We start from the raw sequence: 13,908 nt of genomic DNA on the forward strand, positions 1-13,908 counted from the left end.
TGAGGCAGTGTGAGCATGGTGGTTACTTGTGCTAGTTTGATCAGTGCTTCCAAAGGTGAATGCTCTTCCCTCACGTGGCCATTAATGTGTTATCCAGGGGCTGGTGGAGCAGTTGACTCAACTGCCTCCCCACACACTTGTGTAGCAGCAGTCACTGTTGTTTATTCCCTAGTGAGAATCAAGACCACTCAAACTCTTTGTTTTCCAAGGATAAGCAGGAACAGCTGGAAGTCTTCTAGTCCTTCAGTTTTGCTTGGTCACTGTCTGCTGTTCCAGAGAAGCTGTGGTGTTTTTTCCTCACAGTGGCAATGCCTTTGGCTTGGGTTGTTGCGTAGAAAATTACTGGAAGGGTTTGCATGAGCTTCAGCTCCTCTTCTCAGTCTGTACATGTTGACTATTGCTGATAAGTGATCCATGTCACCCCAAGGCAAGTTTCTGATTCACTGTAGTAGGTGAGGCTGTGCAGACCTTTTCCTCCTTCTTTCAGGGAGGAAAGTTCTGGCCTGCACCTGGCTCTGATGGAGAGCAGGGAACAAGTGCAGCACCTTGCAGCCACAGGTTCCTCCAGTAGGTTCTCTGAATGGTAATGAAGGAAGTAGTGATCTGGTCAAGAGAGCTGCTCAGAGCTGTGAAATCTCCCGTGCCACATGGCATTAAGCATCAGTGCTTAACCTGGACCTCTGTCTTCCTAGAACTCTACTATGACCGAGGAAACCACCATGAGTTCGTGTCTCTGGTGAAGGACTTGGCCCGTCCTGGGGAGTTCACTCAGTCACAGACGTTTGACTTTGAATTCACACACGTGGAGAAACCTTATGAGTCCTACACGGGGCAGAATGTGAAGCTACGGTGAGTCTGCTCCCCCTGCTGACCCCAGTTTTGGTCCTGTGCAGGTGCTGGTATTTACTGGGATGGTACAGGAATGCAGCATCATTTGATATGGTTTAGGAGTTGCAGTAGTGGTGATAGGTACATGGTTGGACTTACTGATCTTAAAGGTCTCTTCCAGCCTTGATGATTCTATGGTCACTTCCCAGACATCCTTTCAAGCTTGGAACATAACTCCAGATGAATTTGGGGGGAGAGAGTTTAAAAGGCTGCCTTAGAGGACTTCAAGCATGTATTAGGCTTTCTGAAACTGGTTTGGCCCCATTTGAGTGACAAGAGAAATCAGCCCCTTCTGAATCAATCAAATACCTGGTAATTTATTTGATAACTCAAAAAAATCAAAACAAACTGTTTGGTTTAGTCTCCAGTTGGGATATTTTTGTTGTAATCAGGCTTGTCAACTTTGATTGTGCTCTGGATGCAAACAGATGCTTAGCTTGTACCTTGTTTGTATTGTTGCAAACTGTATTTCACATTCAGGCACTCCGTTGACTTAAAATCCAATCAGTGGCTTCAAAGTGGGGGGTGGAAAACTCTGAGATCTGCACAAAGAGGTGTGTCTGTGGAAGACTGGAGTCATCTAATCTCTTGCAAAAGGGCAGGGGTATAACATGTACAGGCTGTTACTCAGATCCCCAAAATGGGGCTTAGGTAAGTCAGTGCATGGAAGCTGAGAGGAGTCTTGGAAGAATCTTTTTTCCACTTGAAAATTCCCTTCTGTCTTGCCCAATGTGAGTTGTTGGCTGCTCCAGAACCCAGGGTACCAGTAGCACTGCTTGGATGTTCCAGTGCAATCCATGCAGCCCCTTGTCCTTCCCTGCTTCATCTCTTGCTGCCTGTGCAACCCTAATCAGAGGGGACTGTCCCCACAGGTATTTCCTCCGCGCCACCGTGAGCCGCAGGCTGAACGACGTGGTGAAGGAGATGGATATCGTCGTGCACACCCTGAGCACCTACCCAGAGCTCAACTCCTCCATCAAGATGGAGGTGGGGATTGAGGACTGCCTGCACATCGAGTTTGAGTATAACAAGTCCAAGTAAGTGCCCCAAGAGCAGGTGGTGGCTGTGGGGAATCCTTGGGGGCAACCTGGTTGGAAGCCCAAGGTACATGTCTTGCCTGTGATCCTCAAAGGATTCCATGTCTGTGTGCTCCAGTGAATCTTCAGGCAGCTCAAATCCTGGTTGAGGATCTGTGGGTTCCTCTCCTTGCCCCTGTGCTCTCTGGATCAAGGATTGGGAAGGCTGTGGCTTACTGAGCTTGGAGCACACGAGAGGCTCTTGCAGTAACTTCCCATTCCCTGTACCCTTGACTGGATCAGTACTTCCAAAATATAATGTCTCCAAAAAGTATAACGTTGCTCCTTACCAGGCAATACAGCTGAAGCTGTGCCTTAGCTCAGGCACAGAAGTTGCAGCTCTTTTAACCTGCTCTTAATGTGCCTTCCTCAGCTGCTGCTGGCAAATCTCCCTGCAGTGTGTCATTAGCTGATAAGGTGGTGATTGGTCAAAGGTTGGACTCAATGATCTCAGAGGTCTTTTCCAACCTAAATGATTCTGTGATTTGGGTTAGTTTTAATTGACCTAAAAAACGGAGTTGGGAGCCTTTGCTGTTGCAGAGGTTTCTTGCAGATATTCACCCTTGAAATTCAGTTTTTCATCTATCTGCTCATGCTAAATGTTCTTGTGGCTTTCCCAAGAGAGCAGGGGATGAAAGGTGAAGGGCTGTTTACTGGTGGAGGTGGTTGATGTGCTGTCTGCAGTGTACAGCTGGGGCTGTGGATAAGAGCAATGTGCCTGCCCAGCAGGTTCCCACACTGCAGCCTGAGCCCTGGTCCTGCTGCACAGGGTCTGATCAGTGCTTTCTTCCTCCCCTCCCGTGCTAGGTATCATTTAAAAGATGTGATTGTCGGAAAGATCTACTTCCTGCTGGTGCGAATCAAGATCAAACACATGGAGATAGATATCATCAAGAGAGAAACAACAGGGACTGGGCCCAACGTGTACCACGAGAACGACACAATAGCTAAATACGAGATCATGGATGGGGCACCTGTGAGAGGTGAGAAGGCATAGGGACCCTTAGCATTCCTCTTCTGAAGTCTCTTGGCATGGGAATACAAGTCCTGCAGTACCTTCAGCTCAGTCTGTGTGCTCAGAAGTAGCACACATCCCATTCTCTGGTGGCCTCCTGGTGATTCCTTCTCTGTTATGGTGAGGGGGAACTGAGGCATAATGCATTGAAGTGACTTCATTCTTTTGATGAAGCAGTGGCAGAACCAGATGTAAATTCACAGTTGTCATGGGCCAACAGCTGGCACTGGAGCAGAAAGATGTGTTCTTGCTCTGTGCCAGTCTCCTGTGCCACTTGTTCTCCAGTTCCATCGCCCAGCAGTGTCACCTGCCAGAGAAAATGTCACCTTACTCGGTTTTTCCTGCAGTGCTGTCTCAGTGCAGGCACAGGTGAGACCTGTGGAGATGGAACAACTGTCAGCAAGGGCAGGATCTGGCTGTGGACCATGCATGCTGATGTTTGAAGGGAGTTGAGGTGTTCTGGCTCATCTTAGTCCACTTGTGGAAATGGTGACAAAGTTTGTAGCCTTGTGATACTGTTTTGCTGGTGCTCTCCTAGTTTCTGTCTATATTCTGTCTGTGCTGATGGTTCTTTGCACTTTGCAGGGGAGTCCATTCCCATCAGACTCTTTCTGGCTGGCTATGAGCTGACTCCAACGATGAGGGACATCAATAAGAAGTTCTCTGTGCGTTATTACCTCAACCTGGTGCTGATTGATGAGGAAGAGAGACGCTACTTCAAACAGCAGGTGAGAAGCAGAGCTGTTCTTCTCCTTGGACCTGTAGACTGTTGATTGGGAAACTGTCATAAGGACCTTCTGGGAATTTGGGATTCCCGTGGGGGAGAATCACGTTCTTGGCTGAGTGTCTGTAAGGACTAGAAAAATTAGAGTATGCAGAGATGGTCTGGAAGGAGTCTAGAAGGAATGGTACACGTGCAGGTCAGATGTGTGTGGTGTTGAGGAGGCAAAGTAGAAGGTGCCTACCTGGAACTTCCTTTCTGCTCTGTTGCCTTGTGGTGGAGCTTCTGTGCTTCACCTTATCAATTCCAACGGCACTAGGACAGACACCCTGGATGTCCTCTGTGTGCTCAGATCCTGGGGAAGAGCTCTCTCCCCAAATTCTCAGTCAGGCTGCGCTACAAGCGGCCTCATGTCCATGTCTGTGGGTGGAACACGCCAGCACGGGCCGAGCCCTCAGCAGGTGCAGCGTGGTTTAGCCTGCAGGGCTGGGTGAGACCAGGAGAAGGTCTCACGAGCCCTGACAAGCCCTTGGCTGTGTCCCTGCAGGAGGTGGTGCTGTGGAGGAAAGGAGACATAGTGCGGAAGAGCATGTCCCACCAAGCAGCCATCGCGTCGCAGCGGTTTGAGGGCACGTCCTCGCACGGCGAGGCCAAGACCCCGAGCCAGCCCGCAGAGAACAACGGCCGGCAGTGAGGCACACCCAGGAAAGCTGCTGGGGAGCCCACGGGGGGACAGCAGCTCCCAGGAAGAGAAACACTTCAGAGACTTCGTGAAAATAAATATCCGTTTTTTGACTTCATTCCTTTCTTCGGAGGACTCGTAGGGTGGGAAGGGGACGGGAGGGCAAGGCAGGCTGGAGCACTGGAGGTGTCTCAGTGCTTCCCAAGCAACTACATTCCTCTGGGGTCGGCTGCTTTGAGGCGAGTGTCCCGAGACTGCGGAGCTGCCTGATCTCCTCTTTGCCCCGAGACCCTTCCAGCGTGGCAGTGGGGAGAGAGAGAGAGCAAGTGAAGGCCAAATCTGCTGCTTCTTCCCAGCGGTGTGGAGGTTGCTTTGGGGCTGTGTAGGATGGCTGTTTTTCTTGCCTTTCTTGAAGTCTTCACGAGGGAGAATGACGCGGTGATTAGCTGGATGCGAGAGGAGGAACTCAGAGACTGTGTGCTGTTACCCCCTCGCTGCCTCCCCTTCTTCCTCTTCGTGCTGGAGTTGGATTCTTTGCCTCAGGCAGTTGTCTAACTAGTGGACTCAGCCCTGGGACTGCCACCCAGAGCACGGGCTGCGTGTCCCTGCTGCTGTGGGAGCACAGCAGGAGCTGTGGCTGGTAGGAGGAAGTGAGGCACGTGGCTGCAGGAGGAACGTGGCACAGGTTGGGCAGGGCAGTGAAGATCCCAGTGCTGCTGGGTGGGTAGGAAGTGGGGGCAGGAAGGCTCCTGGCCAAGAGCAGTGCCTTCCTAGTCCTTGTCCTGGCAGCTGCCTGAGTGCCCTCGAGACTCAGCCTCTGCACTCATACAGGTCCCAGTTGCTGTGGCAGAGCAGGGGCAGACCAGCCTGGAGAGGTGTAGAGAAGAGTTTTGGCATGTGAGACAGAAGTGGGAGCTCTCTTGGGAGTGGCTGATGCTGCCCTGCTCATGTCTGTGTCCCTTTGTGTAGGGACAGGCAGCAGCACAGGAACGCGTGCGTGTGGTTTGGTTTGCTCCCTCGTGCCTGTGGGGTGAGGATTAGTGAGGACAGAAGGTGGATGCAATTGTTTGGAGAAGCTCATGGTCTGTGTGTGTGCTGCTAGGTGAAGCCAAGCAGCAACTGGAAGGATGGCAGAGCTCTGACTCCAGAGACACATTCCTGAGGCCTGAGCTGAAGTCACCAGCGAGGTCTGAGGGCATACCATGAACTGAGACCCTGAATGTGGGCTTTTTCTTTTCTAAAATAAGCTGCTTTTAGCCTTCAGCTAAGTAGACTCATGAGAACATTCCCTGAAGGAAGTCAGTCCTCCATTAAAAAAATCAGATGTGGCTTTGTATGCTTGATTGACTGAGTCTGGACAACATCCACCCTGTTTAGCTGCCCTGCAAGCAAGCAGGTGGTTAGACCTCCTACCAGAGGAGACAAGCCTGCACTAAGTGCTGGGATATGAGCTCTATCAAGTGAGATTTGGGTTTCTTTGTGAGTTTGTGGCTCGGTGGGGTTTTGTCCAGCTTCCTTTTGACTCTGGAATCGAGTTCCTCTGCCTCTGTCCTACAGCTGAGTGTAGAAGCGTTGTCCTACAGCTGGGAAATGGAAGTTTCTGCTTTGTTGAGTAGAACAGTGCTGGTGGAGGGAGTGGGGCCAGGGTGGGGAGGGGAAGTTTTTTGTGTAATAAGACAGCTACTGTATTTCAGTGATAAATGTGTGTTTCTGCTTGCCAAAGTAAGTTATCTTTTACTCACCACGTGTAAGGTTGTGGTTCTTAGTAGAGCTGGGCAGTCTCGCTCTGTTGTTGAGGACACTAATGATCTCATCTCTGCTGAATGCTTGTGTCACATCATGTTTTTGCTCTGTACCCGTGAAGACGTGGCTTGCTTTTCTCTACATGAGAGGTCTGTGCCATGGGCTGGAGCCATGTCTTCCTAAGGCTGAAGAAAAAGTTCATTTTAGACATCCACCTTGTTATGCCAGGGCGAGGGGTAGCAACCTGCTGCAGGTCTCCCATGGCAAAGGGACCTGGATGTTACCTTTGACACTCCCTCTCCTCCCTCCCTTGGGGGGAAGCACCTGTGCTGCAGCAATACACAATCCTTTGGTGGCAAGGGAAGCTCCACTGGGAGCCCTTGGGGATAGCAGACTATCTTTCCATGGCTGAGCTGAGCACAGCAGCACCCTAACCACCCTCTTAGCCTTCCCTCCACTCCCACCCCTCCTACAATTTATTCCTTACCTGGTCCTCTGGATTGTAGGCCATGTGGTGTTAAAGAAACCCCCTGGATGAAGGTGTCTCTGCATTCCAGGAGTGTTTTTGTTTGCTGGCTGTGAGATCATTGTCTGACAGGACAATGCACTGCAAGGAGATTGCTGTTCATCATCTGCTCATCACTTCTGAGGGGGTTTGCTTGGAAAAAGGTGCATGAGCCTACACGTTGGGTTGGGGTTTTTTTTCCCCTCCTTTGTGTCCCTCTTTACCTTCTCACTAACTTGTGGAAAATTTAGAAATGATCCCCATTTTTACTGAATCTAATGGACCATTCAACCTGTTACCCACTAGGCCCCTCTGTTTGTCTGGGGTGGAGCAGATGTGCTGAGCATCCTTAGAGAGAAGTTGGAGCATTAAGTCACTCCAGGACAAGGTACTAGAGTGTTTCATTAGCATGGTAAGGGGCAGGGGCTGCCCCAGCAGTCCTGTCCCCCTGAGCTGGTGGTTCTGTGCTGTACTTGGGTCATTCCCTCTCTCCCAGGCAGAGAGGAGTGTGCAAGTACTAAACCAAGCAGTGCAACCTGTAATTAAGCCTCTGCTGTGTTTACATGTTTCTTAATTCGTTGTCTTTTCAATGGCTGTATTTTAAAACTTGGGTTTTTTTGTCTCTCCGATTAAAAAGAGTCAGCCCTGGCTGTCAAATGCTGTGCACGAGTTTGTCTGATATGATTTATGTTGGGGCTGGTTTGGGGTGGGTTTTTGTGGGATTAAGAGATTTTTGCTTGAGTGCCACAGCATGCAGCTCTCCAAACATGCTCGAGGAGTTTGTTATCTTTATGAATTCTTGGTCTTTCTTTAAGCTGTGTCACTGCTTGGCAGCTCTGCTGGTTGAGGGCACATGTAGCTTAAAAATTACCAAGCTGGTTTTATTTTCTTCCATTTCCCTGATGTCAGAACTAAAATAACATGGGACGTTTTGTACCTGCAGGAAGTTAAGTGATCTGGTTTGTATATAGATCTCTAGAGAGGCTATTTACAAGGGCCTGGAGGGACAGGACAAGGGGGAATGGCTTCAAACTGACAGGGAGGAGGTTTAGGTTAGATATTAGGAAGGAATTCTTCCCTGTGAGGTGCTGAGGCACTGGCACAGGTTGTCCAGAGAAGCTGTGGCTGCTCCATCTCTGGAAATGTTCAAGGACAGGTTGGATGGGACTTGGAGCAACTTGGACTAGTGGAAGGTGTCCCTGCCCAGGGTGGGGTGGAACTAGATGAGCTTTAGGGTCCCTTACAACCCAAACCACTCTATAATTCTAAATGTTCTTGTTCTAGACAGAACTTAGTGATACCTTTCTGCAGAAAAATGTCCCTGTGCAGTATATGAAACTGCACTAGATCCTGAACTAAACATCTCAAGGAGAATGTACCTGTTTGGTCCTTCAAGAGACAAATTACAGATTTTTCCACTATTAGTAGCTCCAATAGATTCCAAAAGGCTTTATTTGTTTAAAAATAAGCAAAGGTAACAGTGTGTCAGGACAAGGGACGTGTAGCTGTGCCTCGTGTGCGGGTGTGTTCATGGGGCTGGCACTGAGCAGGTAAACTTGAGAACTGAGCTGGCTGAGGAGGAGGCATCAGAGGGCTGGGTGAAGCTGTGCTGCTGTCAGTTCCTTAATGTGGTTTTTCCTCTTCCAGGCTCAAGACAAAATCAAATTCCTCTGTGTTGAAAGGGTAAGATAGAAAAAGTCATAAGTGGAACTCGGTTCTCTGAGTGCTGTCCCTCTCAGAAGGAATGGTGTGGAGAGGTTCTTACCTTGTGTCAGTGGTTGGATGGAAAGACGTTGCCTTGTGAAGAGCATCATGTTCTTCAGGGGCCCTCCATCTGCTTTGTGTGCCAGGTGGTGAGCCTTGATCTCAGACAGGGGGATGAAACGCTTCGTCATCCGCACAAACTGGACGTCCACCTGGGCAAGGGATGAGCAGCGAAGAGCAGGTTAGAGTAGGATGTAAGATCTGGGTTCAAATTGAAGGAGGGGAAGTTTAGGTTAGATATTAGAAAAGGGTTTTTTACTCTAAGGGTGGTGAGACACTGGCACAGGTTGCCCAGGGAGGCTGTGGCTGCCCCAACCCTGGCAGTGTTCAAGGCCAGATTGGATGAAGCCTTGAGCAACCTGATCTAGTGAGGAGGTGTCTCTGCCCAGGGCAGGGGGTTGGGATTAGGTATCTGTAAGGTCCATTCCAACCCTTAAATTCTATGATCTTTGAGGGGTAAGGAATTGTAAACTGAAGCAATTGACTGATGTGTACTACCTTATAATGGTATAGAAGCTTTTCCTTGCTCAAGGCTAAAAGAACTTCCAGGTTCTTCTGGCAGGTGATCATATGAATCAGCACTGTGCATTCATGTTGTCACAGACAAGACAACATTGAGATGAGGGATGTATTCAGCCTGTGAACAGTCCCTTCCCTATAATTTAACCTGCCTCAAAAGTACAGCTTTGATTGCTGTGGACTGAGAGTAGCACTTAAAGATGTTCTCCTAACCCCATGCACAGGGGTCAGCTCTGCATCCAAGTAAGATGAAAGCTTAGGGAGATGTATTTTGACAGCCTCCAGGAAAGGATAGGGGAAAAGGCAGAGAATTGGATTTTCTCTTGAGAAATAAAGGCAGCTAGGCCAGGACAGAAACTTAAGATATGCAATATGATGCAGAGAGGCTTCTCCCTTCACTCAGCTTGCACACAGACCTTGGAACAGCTGTATTTAGTGTACTACATTACCATGGACCATTTGGGGTTCTCTTTTCTGCTGGTGGAGTCATAATGAGGATCCTTCTGGTCAAACTGTGTGTGATCAGGGTATGCCTCCTTTACAACCTGAAGCAGAACGGGGAGAACAACGTGAGACAAGTTCCCATCAGTTAAAAACTACTGTCAGCAAAGGGTATGAAACACCCCTGAGCAAGCTGTGACTAGACACAAGGAATAATCCTGGTGCAGAAATCAGCTTTGTTTTCCCTGGGTTCCATTCTAATGGTGAGGTATGTTTCTTTTAGCTTTCTTGGGTCAAAGCAGTGCAGAACTGTATAGCTGTGAGTGAAGCATCACCTTTTGGAGAGCAGTATGGAAGGAGCACACACAACAGAGGAAAAGTGGGTAGATGATGATAGTCTTTGTGATAAGTTCCCCTCTTAAAGCAAGAGCTCTGAGGTCTCCTCTTACAAGAAAAGCTTTTCTGTGCCCTAGGTTTTATACTACTGCTTTGCAGGCTCAGCTGACTAGAATTTAGTGAGTCAGATTTGAATCAGAGTGTGGAGCAACACTTGACTTGGCTGGGAGTGCTGTGAAATGTCAGCAGGAGAGCAGCAGCTTGGTTCCATCTCTCTGGGGACAGATGCCTGAGTCAGTCCCGGACTGCAGAGCAGAGGTGTCCTGTGCTCACTCACTGCTCTGACTGGACAACTCCTGCCCCACTTTGGTGCTGAGAGAGAAGTAAGGAGCTGTTTGATAGCCCATTAATTATTCCTTCCCCCTCACACCCCAGAACACAGAACCAGACAGAGGCACTCACCTTGACAAGGGCCACAATGCCAGGCTCCTTACAGTTACTGTGGTAGAAGAAGGCCTGCTGCCCAAGCTTCATGGATCTCAGGAAATTCCTTGCCTGTCAGGAGCAAATGAGAGACCTTCAGCTTTTTTTTTATCAGGCTCTCAGGGCTTCATTATAAGCAGCCAGAACAGGAAGCAACAACAAGAGGAAGATGTGCTTCAGAGCTGCTCAGATAAGGTTTCCTACAGTTGTTGTAGAGATGTTGTGCTGCAATGAAATTAAGTGAAAACAAGGCTAAGGGAAAGACCCTGTTGGTTAGAAAGTGTGTGGGAATTCAACAGCTCAGCCACCCTTGATCCAAAGGCTTAACTTGCTCTAAGCAAACAAGCAGCAGAGCAGATCATGTACAGGATGAAGCATATACAGTACAGGGATCATATCTAGCAGGGGAAGCACACATGGAATTCCTTTGGAGGAGAATGCTGTGCACTGACAAAGCAGAGTATTTGGGTAAGTATAGACTTGCTAAAAGGTGTCCAAGGTTGCGTTAAGATAAAAACTGGATGATTTGACAGCTATTCCCCAGCCTGAATCCACCTTTGACCCAGAGACAGTAAGCAGGAGTTCAGACTCCTGCCAAAATGCACCTGTATAAACAGGCAGAGTGCCTTGAAAGGAAATGCTTCAGGCTAAGGGAACAAGGTAGCTGTGGGGAGAGCCACATTTTCCCTTGTGCTGCTTCAGTGACTCCATCTTTGACATGTGCTCCTTACCTGGTAGTTTCTTACTCCATCCCAACAGGTTGTCTGATTGGGCTGAGCTTTCAAGTCATCAATGCTGAACTGCCAAAGGGAATGAAAATACAGGTTAAGTACAGGAGGTACCTGATCCTCACTGTGTCATTGTCTAAACATTTGTTGCTAGTAGCTGCTTCAATTATAGTACAAATTTGACACAGTTTTTTCTTCCCACAGGGGCTGAAGAAAAGCCTTTACAAAGGAGGAACACTGCAGTGCTGTAAAGGCATTGAAATGTCTGAAATAGAGGCTGCACCTGTGATCAGCAGCCAAGTATCCTGATTTCCTCTTTCATTACAAGCATCAAACCCCAAGGTTGTCACCTTGGAAAAGCACAACATTATGTATCACTTCCAGTACATGAAGGGAACCTACAAGAAAGATGGACAGGGACTTTTTGCAAGAGCTTGGAGTGACAGGACAAGGGGGAATGGCTTCCCATTTAAAGATAAGAGGTTTAGATTAGATATGAGCAAGAAATTCCTCCCTGTGAGGTGCTGAGGCACTGGCATAGGTTGCCCAGAGCAGCTGTGGCTGCTCCATCCCTGGAAGTGTTCCAGGCCAGGTTGGATGGGGCTTGGAGCAACTTGGGCTAGTGGAAGGTGTCCCTGCCCAGGGTGGGGGGGAACTAGATGAGCTTTAAGGTCCCTTCCAACCCAAACCACTCCATGATTCTAAGATGTCTTTCTATTTCCAGGGAGACAAATGGGTTTTGAGAAGGAAAGACACAACAGTGTTAATCCTGCAAACAATCTGAGCTGCCTGATCCTGTCACTCAGCATCCAGGCACTGGAGCTCTGGGTGGGAGTGACAGTGCTGCTGTCCTTTGCTGAGTAAGGATGGGTGTCAGTGCTTACTTTCACATCCACCCCCTTCTCCAGCCTGCTCTCTGGTTCTGATTTCAGCAGCCAGTGACAGTATGTTATCTTGCTTTCTTCCCCACCGGAGTCAGATTCTTTTGTCTTCTTCCAATTCTTCCATCCTGACTTGGAACCCCCAGCTGGAGGTTTTGCAGACTTTTCTTCTTCCTCCTTATCTGAAGTCTCCTCCTCAGTTTTGGCAATTTTAGCATCAGGCTCTTTTTTATCTTAAAAGAAAAAGACATTCAACTCAAACACATTTTCTTTCCCCAAACAACTTGACTGGTGCTGGAATACTTTGAGTTGTCCAAGCTGGTTTCACATATCTGACTGCAGCAGAAGTTTGGTGCACCCCAGGTGCTCAGGCTAAGGTGGTAGCATTTATGCACCAATGACTCTGAGCATTTCCAGTTTGCATCTGAAATCAGGATATTTTTGTGTGTGTGCAGTTATGCACAGATGTAGTTTAACAGTCACAGTAACAAAAAAAAACCCTGAGGTAGATCTTGTTGCCCACATGAAGTGTAGTTCACTTATTTTAATTCATTGCTGAGGAATCAGCTGCAGGCAACCAGGTTGATTTAGGTGAGTAACAGGAGAATTCACCAGCAAACAAGCTATTTCTATTACCACAACAAGCTATTTCTAGTACTGCAATAACTGGAAACCTTAGCTTAAGCCTCCACTGTCCTATCTGGTCAGAAAAGGTCCATGTCCCTGTTTGTCCAGGACCCAGACAGCAAAAAACAATTATTAAGGTGTGCTTGAAGGGTAAGAAGGTGATTATTTTCTGAAGTGGCTCAAGCAGATGAATGGCATGTGATTTTTTTCATCATACCACATAATGGAGCCTCAAGTGCAAAGTTTATGCCTTTTTTGGGATGGTGTTTTGTTTTTTATTTTGGCAGATGGGACCACATTAGCTTCCTGCCACTACACTGGGTATACTTCTAATGTGTAGGACCTGAAAGCTCTTCATAAATGGGCATGAATTACATTTCCTAACCACCTGGTGCAGAGAATACATCACTGTCCTTATCGTGCTCCCAGCAGACTCGTCTCAGCCACGCATGGGTGCTCAGCCCATTTGACTCAGGAAATTGTGTCTGTAGGACATGTGGCTTTGAAAGACAGACGGTTAATATGACTGTCTGTAGTTTCACTACAGCTTGGAACCTCAAATGAGAGCTGCTAAATCAGTCAGGATGTCAGCACAGACCTGCTACTGCTCCTTTGTCTCTCTTTCTGCTCGGCCAAGGCATCTCTGGTCTCTTCAAATTATCTTCTCTTCTCTGAGAAGCACCTGATGAATGAGAGAAGAAGGAAGGATTACTGCTTATTCAGGCAAGCTGGAAAAAAAAAAGAAAGTAGAGATGGCTGACACAAGAGAGCTGTGAGTGCTGTGCAGTGTGAGTGGAGAGCAAGTAAATCTTTCCTTGAGCTCAGCCAGTTCCTGTATCAGTGTGAGCGCTGGCAGAGCTCGGGGACCGCACCCTGGGCGGGCTGGAGCCTGGCTCAGATGGACACCAGCAGGGCTCGTCCTCCTCCAGCAAGGAGCAGCTGCTGGACAACAGCCCCGGAGAGCTGTGGGCTGAGTTTGGTCCCTCTCTGCCCGGCGAGAGCGGCTGTGCTGCTGGAAAAAGGAAAACTTGCCTCCAGAGCTCAGTCCAGAAGGCACCACAAATGATGACAGCGCTCAACCTCCTCACAAATACCTTGAAGCTCTCCTAACCAGGAGAATCAACCAGCACCACGCGATTAAACTCTGCATCTTGTTCGCTGCCCATCGCAAGAAGCTAAAACCCCGTGGGGGAAGGCAGCGAGCTGGCCAAGCCCTATGCCCTGCCCGCTCCAAGTTATTTGGCTCTGAGCTCGCCTCCTCCTCCAGCCAGGCAGGCTGGCATCAACTTTTCCGCCCTCCGTGCCAAGGTTTTCCCCTTCCTCCCTCCTCCTCCTCCTCCTCCTCGTCCCCGCGCCGCGCTGCCCCTACCCGCTCGGTGCCCGCGCCGTGCCCGGGCGGAGGATGCTCGGGGACCGCGCGGCGGGAGGAGGATGCAGGAGGAGGAGGAGGAGGAGGAAACCCGCAGTCGGAAGCAATGCCCGTTATGCAAAACCCGAGG

The 13,908-nt window shown here is 49.0% G+C and overlaps 2 protein-coding genes across 2 annotated transcripts in view; one reads left to right on the forward strand and one right to left on the reverse strand.

The window, feature by feature from the left end:
- Positions 1-4,487, forward strand: part of VPS26B (vacuolar protein sorting 26 homolog B (S. pombe)) — a 7,658-nt gene extending 3,171 nt beyond the window's left edge. The window contains exons 2-6 of the mRNA XM_009076513.1: positions 693-849; positions 1,761-1,925; positions 2,772-2,947; positions 3,565-3,707; positions 4,248-4,487. Coding sequence (XP_009074761.1) covers positions 693-849; positions 1,761-1,925; positions 2,772-2,947; positions 3,565-3,707; positions 4,248-4,394 — 788 coding nt within the window. The 3' untranslated portion in view covers positions 4,395-4,487. The remainder of the gene's footprint in view (positions 1-692; positions 850-1,760; positions 1,926-2,771; positions 2,948-3,564; positions 3,708-4,247) is intronic.
- Positions 4,488-8,064: 3,577 nt separating this feature from the next.
- Positions 8,065-13,088, reverse strand: THYN1 (thymocyte nuclear protein 1). The gene is made up of 7 exons (XM_009076514.1): positions 13,008-13,088; positions 11,786-12,015; positions 10,905-10,973; positions 10,153-10,245; positions 9,363-9,458; positions 8,396-8,546; positions 8,065-8,300 (listed from the first exon to the last, which is right to left on the reverse strand). The coding sequence occupies exons 1-7, from the start codon at positions 13,048-13,050 to the stop codon at positions 8,254-8,256; spliced, it is 729 nt and encodes a 242-aa protein (XP_009074762.1). The 5' UTR covers positions 13,051-13,088; the 3' UTR covers positions 8,065-8,253.
- Positions 13,089-13,908: the final 820 nt, after the last annotated feature.

Source organism: Acanthisitta chloris, unplaced genomic scaffold, assembly GCF_000695815.1.
Source record: "Acanthisitta chloris isolate BGI_N310 unplaced genomic scaffold, ASM69581v1 scaffold5466, whole genome shotgun sequence".
Classification (NCBI taxonomy): Eukaryota; Metazoa; Chordata; class Aves; order Passeriformes; family Acanthisittidae; genus Acanthisitta; species Acanthisitta chloris.